This window comes from Raphanus sativus, chromosome 6 (genome assembly GCF_000801105.2).
Source record: "Raphanus sativus cultivar WK10039 chromosome 6, ASM80110v3, whole genome shotgun sequence".
NCBI classification, from domain to species: domain Eukaryota; kingdom Viridiplantae; phylum Streptophyta; class Magnoliopsida; order Brassicales; family Brassicaceae; genus Raphanus; species Raphanus sativus.
In genome coordinates this window covers 44605349-44624175 of record NC_079516.1, presented here as the reverse complement: position 1 = coordinate 44624175, position 18827 = coordinate 44605349, and the positions used below count along the sequence as shown (strand labels likewise).

General features: G+C 32.6%; 2 protein-coding genes and 2 long non-coding RNA genes across 6 annotated transcripts; 2 read left to right on the top strand and 2 right to left on the bottom strand.

Annotated features, from left to right (window-relative positions):
• Positions 1-1953: 1953 nt before the first annotated feature.
• LOC108810393 (probable N-acetyltransferase HLS1) lies at positions 1954-3744 on the top strand. The gene is made up of 3 exons (XM_018607023.2): positions 1954-2283; positions 2383-2537; positions 2762-3744. The coding sequence occupies exons 1-3, from the start codon at positions 2119-2121 to the stop codon at positions 3582-3584; spliced, it is 1143 nt and encodes a 380-aa protein (XP_018462525.2). The 5' UTR covers positions 1954-2118; the 3' UTR covers positions 3585-3744.
• A 2353-nt stretch (positions 3745-6097) lies between these two features.
• On the top strand, positions 6098-8675 carry LOC130496165 (uncharacterized). 2 transcript variants are annotated; one of them, XR_008935229.1, is made up of 7 exons: positions 6098-6407; positions 6508-6561; positions 6664-6757; positions 6892-6962; positions 7930-8031; positions 8349-8422; positions 8543-8617. It is a non-coding gene; the product is annotated as an uncharacterized LOC130496165 (long non-coding RNA). The 2 variants fall into 2 exon arrangements; XR_008935228.1 differs by having other exon boundaries at positions 6106-6407; positions 8349-8675.
• On the bottom strand, positions 6974-7921 carry LOC130496166 (uncharacterized). The gene is made up of 3 exons (XR_008935230.1): positions 7726-7921; positions 7432-7642; positions 6974-7334 (listed from the first exon to the last, which is right to left on the bottom strand). It is a non-coding gene; the product is annotated as an uncharacterized LOC130496166 (long non-coding RNA).
• A 604-nt stretch (positions 8676-9279) lies between the features above and the next one.
• Positions 9280-13372, bottom strand: LOC108811805 (BTB/POZ domain-containing protein NPY3-like). 2 transcript variants are annotated; one of them, XM_018583896.2, is made up of 5 exons: positions 13043-13372; positions 12054-12164; positions 11909-11978; positions 10683-11798; positions 9280-9935 (listed from the first exon to the last, which is right to left on the bottom strand). In XM_018583896.2, exons 2-5 carry the CDS (start codon positions 12113-12115, stop codon positions 9486-9488), a joined length of 1698 nt encoding a protein of 565 aa, XP_018439398.1. In that variant the 5' UTR covers positions 12116-12164; positions 13043-13372; the 3' UTR covers positions 9280-9485. The 2 variants fall into 2 exon arrangements, with proteins under 2 accessions (XP_018439398.1, XP_018439397.1); XM_018583895.2 differs by lacking the exon at positions 13043-13372 and having other exon boundaries at positions 12054-13031.
• Between the last annotated feature and the right edge of the window lie 5455 nt (positions 13373-18827).

Here is an 18827-nt window from a genome sequence, read left to right as displayed (position 1 = left end):
TATTATGATTAGCGCAGAAAGATGATATTCCACCGGTAAGGTGAAAGATTTGCGAAGCACCTTCGCATTTGGCTAAGAAAATAGTGTATTTATAAAATAATAATAAAAGACAGAAAGGTAATCACTTTTATTCTAAGTGGGCTCATGTCTAAAATAATCGACGGCCTATGTTTCAGGAGAAATTTGCAGGACCACTCTCTCGTTATGTCACGTTGCAGATTCTCTCCCTTAGCTTTGTTCTTCAAACCGAACCGCACCCATCTCTTTTTCAGTTTTATTAACAAGATCTATTACCATTATTTTCTACTCCAGTTAACCAATATCTACTAAGATTCTGTTATATATATATATGGTTCGTAGAAATTCATTTTTCTGCCGCCAAAAACAAATCAACTGTCATGGTTATGACTCATTAACTTAACTGTAGTGTGCTCCATAGAGGTTGGGGAACATGTTTCTAAACGATAATACTTATAGAGTGGTTACTTTTGGACATAGCTACTTAGATTTATGTCTATAGCATTTCATATGTGCTCGTATTTCAATAGTTCTTGTACTATTTTTTCTATTGATAATTTTAGATTATTTTGTCACGAGGCACATTTCGTGGAGTTGGGTAAAAGATCACGAATGCATTATTGAATCGAGTTGAGTATGACTGTAAATTAAGATTAAAAGACTTCGGAAGGGAAAAGGATATCGAGGTGATGCCAGTGATGATCATGTGGAATCATTATGAAACGAACATATACTAGTTATGTAATATTTTTAATTGAGCTCTATATTATAAATTCAGCAAATGATATAGCCATATAGCTGACTATAGTATATATTTAAACAAAATTTAAAGCAAATAATCAAAGGGATCGTTGCTAATCCTAAACCCACCACGTATCTCCGCCGCCATTCCAGCTTTTTCTGTGTGCTTTGATCGACTTTTTCTTCTTTTTATTAATATGTGGTCGTATTTATACTTACTTTCCAAATTCCTTTATCTGTGTATGTGTTTTCATTTGTAAGATTTCGATCTAAACAGTAAATATGAACCACCGGCATAACTTTGTATAGCAATAATAATACTGATGTCAAGATAAAATGGTTAGAAAAACTAAAACTCATAAACGATCGTAAAAAAAAACAATATAAACGTTATGTAAACAAACTCACTGAATAAACATACATAAAAGAATAATTAATCGTCATATAGTAGTTGTCAGAATTTGTTGTGTAGGTCTAATTTAGGAGTTGAGTCTCCTACTTTAGATTTCAATTATAAATGTTCACATATAAACACATGCAAAATGAACCTTAAATTTGTATAGACATCATAAATTTAGCATGGGTTTTGGGCATGAGATGCCAACAATTAACAAAAAAAAAAGACGACACAACTATAGTTTTAGGTTATATGTGATGGAGATCATATATAGAGTGAAGACCTTTATATATATTATTTAAAGTCTGGGATGTAACATTTATAATTTTATAGATGTAATGAAAGGTATAATTTGATCTACCTATATATATATATATAGAAATTAGTCTTGTTTTATTTAATTTCAAGTTGGGGCCTAACATTAAGTATGTATATGTAACGTTGGGGTCGCATTGCCATGTAATTGGAAGAACGATAAAATATGATAGAAGTTAGAATCGTGGGTTGTGTTACTTATTAGTTTTTGTTGTATCCGTCCATATCTATATACTTTTAAAACGGAAATAACATATGAGCCGTGATATTCTCGGAAAATATAGCTATACACGAATCATAACCGGATCATCAAACATAAAATATAGCTAGATATGCGAATTTGTAAATAAAAATACACACGGAAATGAGGAAGAATCGACAGAGTTCCAAAGAAAGAGCACTAACAACAACATTCACATTATAAAAATAGAGAGAAAGAGATAGTGATAATTAAATAAAACCCTAAACATATACTAATTAACTAGGAGAACAAAGCCAAATCCTAACTATAAATAGACTAATGACAATACTCACTTTGTGAAGGAAGCAATCTGAAATATTTTGCAAGAAGAAAAGTTTTGTTAGGTTTCCGTACGCTTTTATAATACCAAAGGCTTTTTTATTATCTGATAAGTTGGATTTAAATCATGGGGAAAGGATTTCAAGTAGTTGTGGTGAGAGATTATGATCCAAACAGAGACTTAAAGAGAGTGGAAGAGCTTGAAAAAAGCTGTGAAGTCGGGTCTTTACTAGTTGATCTCATGGGTGACCCACTTGCCCGGATCCGACAATCTCCTTCTTTCTACATGCTGGTACGTTTAGGCCATATATACACGTTAACGTTCAATGGTTTTGATTTGCTCTTTTTATTTATTCTTTTCTCGTTTTAATTTGGGCAATGCATGTGACAGGTGGCTGAGATCGATAATGAGATAGTTGGGATGATTAGAGGAACGATCAAGACGGTGACACGCGGTGGAAATGCATTACACGATGGCACTTCACCGGTAACAAGCACCACCAAACTCGCCTTCGTCTCCGGCCTCCGTGTCTCTCCGTACTACAGGTTCGAGTTTGTTTATAGTGTTTTCTTTAACTAATTCATTTAATTACAACCAATGCCTTAGTTACACATTTGTTACAATCATTTCTACATAAAAGCATATGATGCTTACTAGTTAAATTAATATATTTTGATGATACATAACGCCTAACGGAAAAGGAAGTTCAGATTATTTGGTTGAAATTTTATAAAATACTGACAACTAATTTAATTTTTAAATATTATAGGAGGATGGGAATTGGATTGAAACTGGTGCAAAGGCTCGAAGATTGGTTTCGCTTAAACGACGCCGCTTACGCATACGTGCAAACCGAAAACGACAACGCAGCTTCGGTCAAACTCTTCACCGAGAAAAGCGGTTACTCCAAGTACCGAACACCTACTTTCCTGGTCAACCCTGTCTTTAACCACCGAGTCACAGTCTCAAGCCGAGTCAATATCATCAAACTCGATCCCTCCGACGCCGAGTCACTCTACCGCAACCGGTTCTCCTCCACCGAGTTTTTCCCTTCAGACATCAACTCAATCCTCACCAACAAACTCTCTCTAGGCACTTTCCTAGCCGTGCCACGTGGCGGCGACTACGTTTCCGGGTCTCTACCCGGGTCATGGGCGGTTATAAGTATCTGGAACAGCAAAGAAGTGTACAAGCTTCAAGTTCAAGGCACTTCTCGTCTCAAACGCGCATTAGCGAAGACGACGCGCGTTTTAGACGGCGCGTTCCCGTTTCTGAAGATCCCGTCGTTTCCTAATCTTTTCAAGCCCTTTGCCATGCATTTCTTGTACGGCATCGGCGGAGAAGGGCCACGTGCGGCGGAGATGGTGGAGGCGCTTTGTTCGCACGCTCATAACATAGCTAAAAAGAGTGGTTGCGCCGTGTTGGCTGCTGAAGTGGGGAGCTGTGAGCCACTCAGAGCTTGTATCCCTCACTGGAAGGCGCTCTCGCCGGAGGATTTGTGGTGCTTGAAACGTCTCCGAGATGATGACGGTGCAGACTGGACTAAGTCAACGCCTGGATTGTCCGTTTTCGTTGACCCTAGAGACATATAATGATTTGTTTATAATTAATATCTTTAGAGGGATCTAAATACCAAACACAAGTGTTGAAATTACAAAATCTGAGACCAAGTCTTAGTGTTATACTCGATTACTCTCTTTACGCTTTTTTAGTTTTGTCTGTAATTTCATACTAGATCAAGTGTAAATAAACTGGTTTACAAACACAAGCTAGTAAAACATGCACTATGTACCAATGTTTTTAATGTTACTTGAATCATACTACTGTATGTGTTAATGGATTTTTTTTTTGGAAACTGACGTGTTAATGGATTATTGTTCATAAAAGAGTTAAATCTTCTACGTATGACTATGAGACAGTATGGTCATGCTTAGATTAGTTAGCTGAAAATTACTCATTTCACTGACTAAGTCAAGTATATAGAGCAAACTGTAGTTAGATAACCGATCATATTTGAATAATCTCCAGTTGTATAATGTAATTTCATATTCCCATAGGAAAAGAAGTCAAAACCAAAGTCTACGGTTTTTGGTTACGTAGATCGAACATTATTTTAAAGGAAAAGGTTGATGAGTCCAAAATAAATAGATAATAAAAAGCAATTAAATTAACCAAATGGAACAAACGTAAACTTTTAAAAGTATATAATATAAACTGGATGACGTAGAACAGAGAAGCTCATGGAAGACTAACCACCTTTTCTTTATAGTTTTCTGGTCAAATTTGGCAGGCTAAAGGCTTTTTATTTTATAAAATAGATGATTATCTTGCAAATTGCTAGTGTTGTTATTAACAAAGAAAGAACAGGTTCTGTTCAATAGATACGAAGTCTTTCTACGTTTAAATGTTAAATTTTATACCAAATTAAAAACAATCTGCAGTACCCACTAGTTCTATTGACAATTACAACGTAGAAAGACTTCGTATCTTGAAAAAGAAAGCTAAAATTCAAAGAAAGATTGAGAAGACTAGAAAAAGTTGGAGACTAGAATAACCAAAGTGTAACATCCCTAGATGTAACATGCAGAAAGGTTTAAGAGAATTGATTTGGCTACCTATGTCACCAAAGTTGACTTACCTTTTCCGGAGCACATCCTGAAAGAACTCCAGAGTTAAGCGTGCTTGAGCTGGAGTAGTGGAAGGATGGGTGACCTATCGGGAAGTGATTCGCGATAGCGTGTGAGTGAGGCCAAAGCACGGGGAAATGTCATGTGGTGATTGCAGGGTCAGTAAACAATGATTTGGAGCCTTGGAAAATTAACGACCGACCGTCGGATGGGATGGGGCCCACGGGCCGAGAGAGCGGGCGTGGGTGGCCCATTAGCCGTGGGCGGTCGGGGCGTTACAAGTGGTATCAGAGCTGGTTAGCCGTCTCAGTTCTGACCTGAGAGGCGTCTTGAGACCTGTCGTGGGGCGCAACGAGGACGTTGCGTTCTTTGAGAGGGGGTGAATTGTAACATCCCTAGTTGTGATATGCAGAAAGGCTTAAGAGAATTGATTTGGCTACCTATGTCACCAAAGTTGACTTACCTTTTCCGGAACACATCCTGAAAGAACTCCAGAGTTAAGCGTGCTTGAGCTGGAGTAGTGGAAGGATGGATGACCTATCGGAAAGTGATTCGCGATAGCGTGTGAGTGAGGCCAAAGCACGGGGAAATGTCATGTGGTGATTGCAGGGTCAGTAAACAATGATTTGGAGCCTTAGAAAATTAACGACCGACCGTCGGATGGGATGGGGCCCACGGGCCGAGAGAGCGGGCGTGGGTGGCCATTAGCCGTGGGCGGTCGGGGCGTTACACAAAGTCTATGGTAGACCACTTGTGACAATTACAACACATGCGAGTAACAACTAAGCTAAAATTCAAAGAAAGATTGAGAAGAAATTGAGTCGGGAACGAGATGAGCGATTCTGCATGGTGCGATCGATAGTAGTTTCAGTAGAAACTAGAGCTTGACCCGCACGTCCGTGCGGGTATTAATTTTTTTTTATCATATATATTTTTTTTTCATTTTACGTGTTCTATATATCATATGTTTCACCATGTGATGTATTGTATTTTATTATATTTTTAGAACGTGTTGTATGATATAAATTTGAACATTTAATTATTATGTGTTTATAAATTGTGGGTGTGTCATATATATATGAAAATCCTTTTTTATTTAAAATGTATATTATTTAGTGAATAATAATATGGAAGAATTTTTAACGAATTTATAGTGATAAAATATAATTTACAAATTTTTTTTTTTGTTTTTAAATAAAAAGAATAAATGTTTTTTAAAAATATGTATCTAGTTTCGTTAATAGTTTTGATAAAGATAATTAATCACCATCTCAATAAAATCACTTATAATTATGAATTGGGCTTGGTGAGTTATAAACGTGATTTGGGTCAAAGTAATGTTAGATGATTAAAACAAAACCCATTAGGATTCTGTTACTATTTTTTCCGTGAACAACCGAACCGGTTTTTGTCACCGACGATAACAAAAAGAAAATTTCTTCTCTCCAAAAAAAGAGATGATGCGGCATCTTCGAGCATAGAGACATTGATTTTGCAAAGATCACAACTGAGAAGACGTATGCAGATCGTAGTGAAAAGCGGTAGCATTTATTGAACAATTCTTTTTTTCAATCGATTTATGTTTTTGGTGCTTTTTAGGTTTTATTTTAGTATTAGATACTGATAGTTCTTGATCTAAATCATGTAGAACGGAACACCGATCAAGCAAATACACTAACCGTATAAGCTCTGATTATAAAAACCCAACTTCATACAAACCGGATTCAGAGGAAAAGATGAACTCAGAACATCCAAGAGGATTTGATCTAGTTGGAATAACATGCAAAGGTTCATTTTCTTAATTGTTCAATTACTTATAGAATTTGGTAGCTGTATAGTCGTGATGATGTTTCTTGACAATTTTTTTTTTGTGTGTTTGCTAATTCAGATATGGTAGTCGCATTGATGAATCTGTTTCTCTCGGTCAGAAGTTATAGTCAAGGTTTTCATCACAGTTTTGTTTGATGGCACTGGTCATATTTGTGTGTTATGTTTATATCTCTTTATGATATTCCAGTAAATGTGCCTTTTTATAATCTTGCAGCGATCAAAGGAGCAAGGATAAAATCTTTTGATTAAGCAGATGATACTGAAATGATAAAGTTCTGAAATTCTGTTATGGTTTGTACGTATAGGAGGTAAGAAACATGGACTCATGTATTATCCTTCTTTTTTTTTGGGGCAGAGTATTATCCTTCTTATCAATTATATTATTATGGTTGTTCTGTATAAAGTTTGTAAATAATGCTTATGTTTTTTTTTGGTTTCGCAGCTGTCCAAGGTTTTAGATATAACCAAGATGAAACTACAGATCACAAATTTTACCAACTGGAATAAAAAACGGTTAGTAAATTCAATGATTTATTTTATACTTTATTCAATGACTCTTGAAAAAGAGATGTTCAGAAGAAGAATTAAACCTAATAGTCACACAGATTTATTGTTTTAGTTCTACTGCAACTTGATTTTGGTATTTTACGTAGTTAATGTTAATATTGAATTATCAACCATCTATAATATTTTATGGTAACAGAATATCATAACAAATATCTATCAAACCAAAAAAACTCTTAATTAGGTGGCCAAATCATCCCTATTCATTTTGTCTTTTCCTTCTTAGATGTCCATTTGATAAACCTCATCTTCTTTACGCTTGTTACTTTGTGTGGAAAAATATTCAAATGAGTTCTCATTGTTATGATCAAGCGCAGGAAGCTTCAAAGAAAACAAAAAACGAATTAGGTTACTCTGAACATATATATCAACGTGATTAGTCTATTCATTAAGTAGTTGATCATATTAAAAAAATTACCTCTCCACGAGACTGCCCATCAAGCTCTCAATTAATGAGATTGGTCGTGAGAGTGATTCAATTCTTTGAATATGATCTTCAGACCAGACCTCGGAGATCTTAAAAGTGTCAGATCCGTTTGTAACATTATCACTGGTTATGTTAAGACCAAAACAAAAATATTTCCAACCAAGTTTTGAATAAGCAGTGGTAGTATTTCTGGGTCTTGAATCTATTAGTAATATATAAGCAAATTTAGACTGGTTAATACATTGAATTATTAACAAATATTATAAAATGTGAAAGTGAAATTACCTCATCATATGAACCATCCCAAAGTTACAACAGCATTGTTACCAACAATTGTTTTAGCTATAGTGTCAAGAATCAATAATCTATATGAGATCTTTTGCATGTTGCTTGGATTTTAGCACCCTAAAAAACAAAGTAGAATTTTTTTGGGTCAAAAACTGACGTATATCTCTATATATGTATAATGAAACGAAACCTTTTTTACAGTTTGGTCTACCAGGACCCACTCAAGAGAATCTCCTCCAAAACTGGTGCTTTGTTTCCAGGCATGAAGCAGTTTGAGAGTTACTCGCCATTCATCTTTATTAGGTTTGAGATCTTAATAAGACACATTTTCCTATCGTCTGACATGTTTGCTTTGAGAGCTTGATTGGCAGTCTCTAATTGTATACTCAGTATATATAGATTGGTGAAGAATCTAGGTTAAGTTGTATTTATGGCAAGGGTAGATATAGCACCGATATTATCTCCTTTCGGTTTTTAAACCAAAGAGTATTTATGGAAGTTATATATAATTTATTGTGTATTTGTAGAATATCTTGCTACGCGATATTATTGAAGGATTTCCTTGCTTCAAAAACTACCTTGTATCACGTAATTTGATATTTTTATATTTCCCTGCGCAGAAAACAGATGGAATAAGGGAAGACATTTATTTAGTCACCTTTTACGTGGGGAGAAAGCTAGAGTCAAAGAAATGGTAATATTTCATCTGTTAGATGGGATAAGATATTTTGCGTATCAAATTTTTAATTAGCTTACATGATAAGATTTGAGCTATAGATTTACTAATTTACATTTTCTATTCGATGGGCTATAGCATAAACGGGTCTCTTTGGGCCTGAGAAGAAATTGATGTCGATTATGCTAAGATGAAAAACGTGAAGTTATCACTTATAGTTATACATGCTTCCAAACAAAATGTAAACTCTTTTTTTAATCTCCTATCTAAATTTCCAAACACACCGATTTTGTACTTGAGTTTTAATAATATAGATAGTTAAGACCAAAGAGAATATTCTAGCATTGTAATATCCAGCTTGAAGAAGCAGTATTCGGAGAGGAGATGGTCTATCCGCAAAATTCGCATAATCATATTTTCGTGTCAAAGCATACATTTTTATTTTATTTTTGAGTCCCACAGTCAGTCCACCTGTTTATGATCTTAGTGGGGTTTGGTCTATTTTAGGTTTAGACCATCAGTGTCCAGAAAATGAGACTGTCCATTCGGACAAGTGGACATGGACAGTCTAATTGACATCTCCATGGGCATAAATACTGAGTTCCAGAAAAGCAGAGGACACAGTTTGGTGGAACCTACATACCCAACTTCTGAATCAGTTGTGGGTTGGTAGTCTTCCAAACATTGCAACCAACAGATGAATAAAAACCGAGGAATCGTCTCTTTAATCCACACTGGTCTCATATCTTAATATGTTGAATCAAACGGAACATTAGAGTTTGGAATTTGGATTTTACATTTCTAACAAACATTAGTTTTCTACGTCCATGTTTTACCATTTGATTCTAGAGAAGATAACTAAGGAAACATTAAAATATAGGTTTCTCAAAATTGTAACCGTTACATAACCAAAAACTTTGGGTTATGCCTATTATCACCAAAACAAAACTTATAGGATAACCCAAGTTTGTTGTTCAAAAAAAAAAAGAAAAAGAAAGGATAACCCAAGTTTGATCTAAAGCAAGTTAGCTTAAACTAGAGCCCTAATCAAGAAAGAAATAATAACTTAAATAGTCTAAACTCAAGAGGATGATCTTCTCCTGCGAGTGGACGGTGTTGATTTATCATCGACGGTGGTGGCTGAGCCAGGACTTTCACTAGTATCCGAGCTACTAATATCTCCCACACCATCTTTGTCTTTGCCAGTCCAAAGCTTCGAGAAAATACTGGACGTCACAACTCCTTTAGCCTTGGTCTTCTCAGAACTACTTGTCTTGTCTCCCGTCGTCTCCTCCCTGGCTGTTACTGAGTCACACTCTTCTTCCATCGTCGAGCTCCCGCGAGAGCCGCTCGGTGGAGGAGAAGGTTTCGCGGTGGCACGAACCTGCTCGAAGAAGAGTATCTGCACAATGACACGTAAAGGTAACCGCTCGTTTTGCACAGCGTGGGCACATGCCTCATGTGATAGTTTCCGGCAATCTATTAATCGACATATCAATTTCTTCTCACTCTTTGATATTCCTGGATGTTGCTGTAAAACCCGTACAGTAGATACATAATGAGTGAGTTTCAGTTTACATAATACTTGGGAAAAATACTTGATTAGAGAGCATTCTAATGTATATTTCTATATTTTTTTTCTAAAACATTATTTTTGTTATGAAAAAGTGGTTTGCTATACTCTATGTTTTTATAATAGAGTTTCTATCGTCTTATGGGATATAAATATTGCTATTTTTAAATCTATATTTAGAGTTCAATAATTTCAGAGTATTTCATTTTTTTCGGATTTTCTCTTATTGTATCTAGCATTTATAAATTCTATATGAAATTTAAACTTACTGGATTAGTCATCTGTATAAATTCTCTCAAATTCCAACTTATTGAAAAATATTGATTTTGTTAAAAATTGACTTCCTCTATTTTATAATATTTGATGTTTTATCTTATGGCATAAAATTAAGATTTTTTTTTAAAAAACCATTTTAAAAATTATAATTTTAAAATAAGTTAACCATTTTAAATAATATTTTATAGTAGAAAAACAATGAATCGAAAAAACTACGCATATGATAATATCTAAAACTTTTTTTTAATATTTTTTTTTAAAAAAGAAATCAAACTATTTGAAATGAGAAAAATATTTAAAGAATCAATTTTAATTTTTTATATATTTTATAAATTTCATAAAATGATGAAAATATCGAATTATAATAATTTGAAAATAAAAATATTATTTTAAATATATAAATGAACATTTAGGAAGAGCAGAAGTTACCTTCAAGAACATGTCAATAGCACGATAAATTCCATCGTGTGATGATCTTGGGAAACACGAAACCTTTTCTGCTACTGCAATGAACTTTGAAGTTAAGAAATCTGGTCCGATTCTCGAGATCTCAGCTAAGTAACCATCAATTAGCTTGGCGACAATTATTTTGGAGCTGTCTGAAACAGACATGTCTGAACAATCAAGCTCATCTCTTTTCTGTGTTTGTATAATAAACTCATCGATTAAAGTCTCAACAATGTCAATGTCATCATAGACTGTTTCACATCCTTGCGAAGAAGCTCTGATCAAGAGATCATCCACACTTGCTTCGTCTAGCTTCTCTCCAATTCTCCTACTTAACTTGTTCCTCACGTCTTCTCCACATCCCAGAGAAACCGATGATTTCAACAGCTTGATCAAGAACCTACAAGAAACACTTTGTTTCTCACTAGGCAACAACGAGATCAATGTCTCCAACAAACACCTCTGCTCGTCCACATCATTCTCAGTTTGGAATTGGATTCTCTTGGCAGCATATACCTCAAGAGCTTCTCCTATAACCTGAGGCGAAACACCGCCTTTTCTTCTGATAGTTGAAACCACTCTTTTGTATACATCAATGTTAAGCTCGGCGAGATCCTCGACCCACCAATCTCTAGCCACACCATTCTTGTTGTTAAGCTTTCTTCGGTTATACGTATAAGACCAATCTACTCTCGCTGGTTCCACTGCAACTGTCAAAGCGATCGATTCGAAACATCTTACATCGATCTTCTTGACTTCTTCAGACCACGGATGTAACGTTCTTGTCGTCTGGAGAACAACGATGGAGTCTTTCCAGCTTCTTAAAACACTCGAGTTCAAGAAAAACTCGATCTTGTAAACAAGATTGCCGCTCTCGAGAGATTCATACATCTCGAGATAGTCAGCAGCGCAACGAGCAGCTACAACGTTGTAAGCGTTGAGTGTCACGGTCATTCCGTAGCAGAACTTGGCGCATATCTCAAACGCTGGAGGACCTCCTGGAATATCCGGTATGTTTATTTCAGCAGCGTCTGATTGTTCATCGACCGTTGCAGCTATCAGTTTCTGAAGACGAGCGCTTTTGGAGAGCAGAGGAAACTGTTTTTTTTTTTATTAAAAAAAAATACAACCAAACAACTTTTCATTAATGAATAGTAGTAACAGCAGCTAAAAAGACACACAACGATAGTCGGTTTCTTGAATTGTACCTTGTGAAGATAGAATTTCACATCTCCAACGTTTACAACTACATCGGTTGCTAAATCAGATGCTACATACCTGTTAAGCAGCTAGAAAAGTTAAAAATTCATAAGCAATGAAAATACTCAAATCTTGAAGACATTTTTTTAATACCTTATGCAATCTTCATCAGACTGAAATGAATCCGGTTTAGTTCCAAGTTTCATAATCTTCATCAGACTGAAATGAATCTTGGTCTGCTCTCTTCTTTCTCGCAAATCAAATCTGATTGTACACCACAAGAGCATTAAGACTTCAAAAAAACAAAAAATCTTAGATCCTTATTGGATGCAAAAAGTATAAACAAGCAGAGTTCTGTTGAAGCATAAGCTGTGAAAAAGGTATAAAAACAGCCTTAAAGACTTGCACTGAATGAGAAGAAACCTAGTTTGCTTATTTAGTTGGTAACTTTCAAGTGATTAAAGGGAAACATGAAAGAGCAAAACCTCCCCCCAAAAAATAAAATAAAAGGGAGCGATGCTCCACTTGCTTATAAGTCTGACACGTTGCATTTTTCTTTATATCAAAGTCGTCTGTTCTGTTTTCCTACCGAATCTTTTATCGGGTTCAGAAAGCATCGTAGGAAGAAGAAACAAAACCCTAGGAAAAGGTGCGAATAATCAGATTAAGAATAAAGCAGTGTTCTTAGTTAGTTTTTTTTGTCAGATTAAGAATAAAGCAGTGTTCTTAGTTTGTGTCGAGGAAGAAGGAACAAAAGCATTAAATAGATTTTAAGAAAAACAATGGAGATCGATGCATGGAGAGTTGCAGAAGTAAAAAAGCAAAGATTATGTTTTTCTTTTTTATTTTGCTAAAATAAAATAAAGATTATGTTATGGAGGTGAGTTCATAAAACCAATTATCCAAAACCTATATATAATTTATTTGATTAGAAAAATCAGATGGACCCAATAATAGAACATAAACTAAATTCAGATACCAAAACATGTGGTTCAAATTTCAAACCTACAGAATTAAGAACTTAAACATGTAGTGTAGATATCAGCAGAAGTCTCCTCCCAAGTCTTAGATTTTGAGGTTTTTATTTCTATTTAGGAACAAAATTTTCAAATAAATGAATAGCAATAAACGAAAACTCATACCTTTGGTGGAGATAGAAACCTTCTTTAGGATCAATTCGATGTAATTATGAAGAGAAAAAAACAAAGACAGTGGAAAACAAGTGTAAGCTAGTTCGTCAAAAAAAAAAAAAACAAGTGTAAGCTAAATTTTTGTCAAAAAAAAAAGTGTAAGCTAAATTGCTGCTTGTTTATAGACAGAGAACTCTACTCCAAAGAGAAAATCAGACAAAACACAAAACAGCACTCCAACAAAAGAAGTAAAAAACAGAGAGAATCGAATTAAAAGAAGATGAGCTGTTTTCTTATTTCTTCTTAGTTAGTGCAAATCTGAAATCCTCAGAATGTCCTGTCCCCAATGTCCCACTCTCTGAATCAGCACCACCGTCTCCACTACTCAGCCTTAAAAGAAAACATTATTTAAAAAATTTGATTATTATTTTTTTTTTAGAAAAGAGAAAGGTTTTTGTTTATAGTTCACCGAGGATTTGTCTCACTGTTCTTCTTTATCTCTAGTGGATTAAAACTCGAATCAGTACGGTTTAACTTTAAAAGCATTTAGTAGTAGTAACTAGGAAGTAGCTACGATTTTTAATGTGTGTAGTTATTATAAACTTTCTCACGCTAACTCTGACAAGTGACAAGTAAAAGTGTAAAACTGTACTCTGTTTGCTTTTATCAATATCCGATTTCTGACACAAATAATGTTTCAACCAATATATTTCATAATATTTTCTATGCATTCTGCGAGTCAAGATTCAGTCTTATGAAATGTGTTACTGTTTCAGTCTTATGAAATGTGTTACTGTTTATTTCGTTGTATTTTTTGAAGACTAAGAGCATGTTTATCAGCGTCCCTTAGGGGGGTTGTTTAGCCAAATTGGCAATTAAAATAATTAGAAAAAGACAATTAAGCAAGGCACGTCCTCTAATTTGGGTATCGAAGGCACGTTCCTTAGCGGGTACGTGGCACAATCAGATTGGCTTGAGGAACAGGGTCGTCTTTCATTGTTTTCCTTTCTCTTCTTTCGGTTGCGAAACGGCGAGTCCTCGTCACCTTGACGACTCCTCGACGCCATGAAGCCGCTCTGCATCTCGAGATTGGAGACCATGGTTGGTTGTTTCTCCCCTTTCGGATGCTCCAATCATCAATCCCCAATTTCTCAGGTCTCCTCCACCGCACAGTTCTTGAATCATCGACGCCGTCAGCTCTCCTCCGCCTCAGCTCTCCTCCACTTCAGTTTAGGTGTCGTCAGTTCATCTCTGTGGTGCTGCTCATCGTTGGAATCAAGTTCGCCGTCGAAAACCGTCGCATCAGAAAGACTCGTGAAACATCAATGGTCATATTTGGCTATTTTGCACATCCAGTCCTCATAGTTTAGTTCTTTTCTTTTTGACCCCAACTCAACTTTAATATTTAAAAATTCATTAAGCACCCACTAAGGGATTGCACCGATAAACATGCTCTAACAGACTATTCTACTAGATTTAATGAAGAAGGAAAGAGGCAACAAAGAGAAAAAAACTAAAGTATACGACTTTTTTAAAGAAAATGATAGACCGAGAAAAACAAGTGAACACGTCTTTTGCCCTAGTGGACGAAAGGGGACTACACGCAAGTGACGAAAGGGGCGCGAGACAACTCTCTCTAAGGAACTCGGCAAAATAGCCCCGTAGAGTTCCGCTCTTGCAATTGGGTCGTTGCGATTACGGGGAAGATCAGCATGTTATCCCTAGAGTGACGAATATCAATAAGTCAATTTTACAAAAATCCCAAATATATATGCTCTAATATTTTATTTAACAAAAATGTTATATCTACTGTATCAATAAATAACAACGTGAAAACTATTTATATATTAAACCTTTTTCTCTTTGGCTTGGATTGGTAGTTTAATCGCATAACCACAGAAAAATAGTTAAACTATAGAAAAATTAAACAAAAATTAAAATTTACAGAATGGTGAATACATATCAAATTGATCAAACTATTTTATATGGTATTCAATTTATTATAATAAAAATAAATACTCAATAATTAAAGTAATTGTTATAAAATGTGAAAACAACTAATATTCATTTATAAATATTTTAGCGTTCTTATTATAAATATCTAGCTTATCTTTTCATATTTTAATAATATATTGACATTTAATAATACACAATTATATTATAACTTTATTTACAACATAACTATTTATCATTAAAATTATTGCTATGTATTTTAAAATTTAAGATAATATTAAAATATAATTTAATAATATTAAAGTGTTGATTTTGTAAAAAAAAATCATCACAATGTATTAAAATTCATTTTTCTATTTAATAAAATATCTCTTAATATTTTTTGTCAGGAAACAACAAACCTAAGTTTTTGCATTTTTTCCATTTAGTAATATTTATTAATTGATAAGATATTTACGAAATCACATTTTATACACTATTCCATTCCGCCATTTTCATAGTTATGTTTGTTCTGCCTTTTAATTCTTTCAACCGCCCAAAAGGCCAAAACTGAAATCTAAAAGGATCCAATGTCGATTGAAAATAATCAAATATAATAGTGTTGGTTTTAGCCAAAACATTTATTATACTATGTAAATATTTTAATATGGGCTTTGTACCATGTCACCCTCGGCGACATCCGCTTGAGCGCAGATATTTATAAAAGAACTAGGTGTCTTCCTGCACCATGTGCAGTAAAAAAATTTTAAAATATGTTTTAACAGATAAATATAAATTATATTTAATTTTTATTAATATTATAAATTTTCTTTTTCTTATCAATATTTTAGTATAAATTTGATTTAACTAAACATGAAAATAAAGATAAAAACAATTTTGTTTATTTTAAATCATATTTAAGAATATGCATGTATATATTTAAAATTCTAATCTTAGATAGATTTTTCTATCTATTTATTTTAATTAAATATATTAAATAAATATGTAAAAATTGCATAATTTTCAAAAATTAAAATTAAACAATATTTATAAAATTTGTAGATATATATAAGAAACTAATGATTTACGATTTAATTTTATAATTTTGTAAAAAATTGTATACATTTTTATGAAAATTTTATAATTTTAAAATAAATAATTAAATGATATTTTGAAATTTAGATGCCATAGTTGAATATATTTATTTTAATGATGATTTATGCATTATTACCATATTCTAAAAAACATTTCAAAATATAAATCGACAATAAATGTAATATATGAGTTGTTATCATATTTTTAAAAGTTTACCAAAAATATAAATTAACATTAAATATAATTGTCCATATCATATTAATCTATAAGCCATGTCATATTAATCTATAAGCCATGTCATCAATTTTAGTAGCCATGTCATATTATTTTTGTGAGAATGATTGTAGAGAAGACATGTAGCAAAATCACTTCTCAAATATAGTTTAGGGGATATTACACCATGTTTACTATTTCTTTGCTTATAATTTGTGGTGTCAGGTCATATACTTATTATGCATCATTTTTTACATAGTTTCATTATCGGTTAGCTCTCTAGATGTTGATGTAAAAACTACTCCGTGATAAACTTAGTTTTTTTTAGTTGAAAAGCATAGTATTACATTCAAATAAAAGGAGAGTACATTATTAACCAAAACTAAAAGACTAGCTCATGTTTTCATTTAAAAACTACTCCGTGAAGAACTTACTTTTTTTTTTATCGAAAAGCATAGTATTACATTCAAATAAAAGGATAGCACACTAAAAAAAAGGAGAGTACAGTATTAACCAAAATTAAAAGAGAGAGCACATGAATTTGAGGGTTACATGATTATGGAGAAAGATAAGGTATCGTTAAGAGTTTGGTCTGGTCGGTTAGGGGAAAGCTGATGATTACTTCCAATGGTTTTGGTCAATGCAAATAAAAGACTGAACATACATATCACATCTGCTTTGTACATTTTTCAACGTCATATAATAATAAATAACTAGATTATGACCCGCGCTTTTTGGAAGCGCGGAATATTTTACGATGAAAATTTTCACTAATAACTTAACAAATATTTTGGTAACTTTTAAAGAGAATATTTAAAATATTTTTGCATTTAAACCAGTGTTTCTAAATTCAACCCGATTGTGATTATACCGGTTAATCCAGAGATCTGACAATTCAATTTAGGTTTTTAAAATATTCATATTAACAAAAATCACTAAAATCCGAGACTAACCGATTGAACTGATGGATGACCAATATGTAATCTAATTTGATTTAAATTGTAATAGTTTCATAATTTGTAATCTTATAATCCAAATTTTAAAGTTCATTATTTTGCAATTTAAGAAATTATGATGTTCTACAAAATTTTAAAAAGAAAATGATAGATATAAAATATTAAGATTAATTATTTTGTTGTTTGGAAACATTGATAGTAGTATAAAAATATATTGTTTGGAAACATTGATAGTAGTATAAAGAAATAAGTATATTGTTTGGAAACATGAATAGTAGTATAAAGAAATGAACATTAGTGATTTAATGTAGGTTTAACTATAAAGTATAAAGGTGTATTTAATTTAAAAACTTATAAATAAATGTTAGGTCCAACAGAATGTTTCTGTTTTAATAAGATAGATAGTGTTAATACTTAGTATTACTTATTAGTAGTACGTGAAAGCAAACTTAAAACATACATTCCTGATGCTCTAGAATTTATCGTTTCTAAATGAAATACCTCAAAAGAGCTTTGTTATGTAGAGAAGTAAAAACGAAGAAGCTTAACAATTGTCACTAAAAAAAAGGTTTGACCAAAAAAAAAGAATTGTCACCAAAAGTAATAAGGACTAGATTTTGCACAGGATAAATATTATATATATATAAATATTTATTTATACTCTTTTACATATTGTTTTACATATTATAAATAATAAAATAATAGTATATGTTGAGTAATTATAAGTCATTAACTATTATGTATATAATAAATTGGCGCAAATATATAAATCAAAACAATCATTTTATTTTTAGAATTATATTGTGGTAAATAAATCAAAACAATCACTTTCATCTATTTATATTATATAATTAAATTTAAATGACATTAACATATATATAATATTTTAATATGACTATTATTAAATGATCATCTGTACTTTTAATAACAAAAAAATTAAATCATTGAAAACAAAATTTTCACTATGGGACTTTAATAGTTTTATTAATTTATAGTTGTTTAAAAAAATCAAATAAAACATACAAATTGGTTAATATGATTGATTAATTTATTTAGTAGTGTAAAATTGAAAAAGCGACAGAGAATATACAAATTGCTAACTCTTCATTGTTCAAAATCATTAATTGTCATGTATATTTTAATCACATTAGATAATTTTGATATTTTATCTAAGAAAAACAAAGAAAAATATTTTATATACATATAATTAATTCTATGAGTATTTTAATGAAAATCTTAATATATTTTTAGATGAACAATCTACTTTCTAAAGATTTTACAAATCATTCTAGTGATGAAAAATATCATAGTTCAAAAATTGTAATATTTGTCATATAATATATAAGAGATTTGATTGATACTTCATAAAAGAGAAAGGAAAGGCTGCATAAATGCAGCCAAAGTTACCATCTTTACAAAAGTTAGGGCATTTTGGGTTTTAGTTCAGTTCGGTTTGGATACTTCGGTATTAGGTAGGGGACTACAAGATCTATTTACTACTTGATTTTTTTTTGGTTCGTTTCAGTTCGAACAATTTTGGGTTTTGTTCAGCTTGAATAGTAAAACTAATAACAAAAAGATATCCGGTTTGGTTATTTTGG

Excerpts from the sequence above, each read along its gene's own strand:
- LOC108810393 (XM_018607023.2), top strand. The coding sequence starts at position 2,119 with ATGGGGAAAGGATTTCAAGTAGTTGTGGTGAGAGATTATGATCCAAAC. Across the intron at positions 2,284-2,382 it reads CTCCTTCTTTCTACATGCTG|GTGGCTGAGATCGATAATGA; the intron begins GTACGTTTAGGC and ends TGCATGTGACAG. Across the intron at positions 2,538-2,761 it reads CGTGTCTCTCCGTACTACAG|GAGGATGGGAATTGGATTGA; the intron begins GTTCGAGTTTGT and ends TAAATATTATAG.
- LOC108811805 (XM_018583895.2), bottom strand. The coding sequence starts at position 12,187 with ATGCTCTTGTGGTGTACAATCAGATTTGATTTGCGAGAAAGAAGAGAG. Across the intron at positions 11,979-12,053 it reads TCTGATGAAGATTGCATAAG|GTATGTAGCATCTGATTTAG; the intron begins GTATTAAAAAAA and ends GCTGCTTAACAG. Across the intron at positions 11,799-11,908 it reads TGAAATTCTATCTTCACAAG|TTTCCTCTGCTCTCCAAAAG; the intron begins GTACAATTCAAG and ends AAAAAAAAACAG.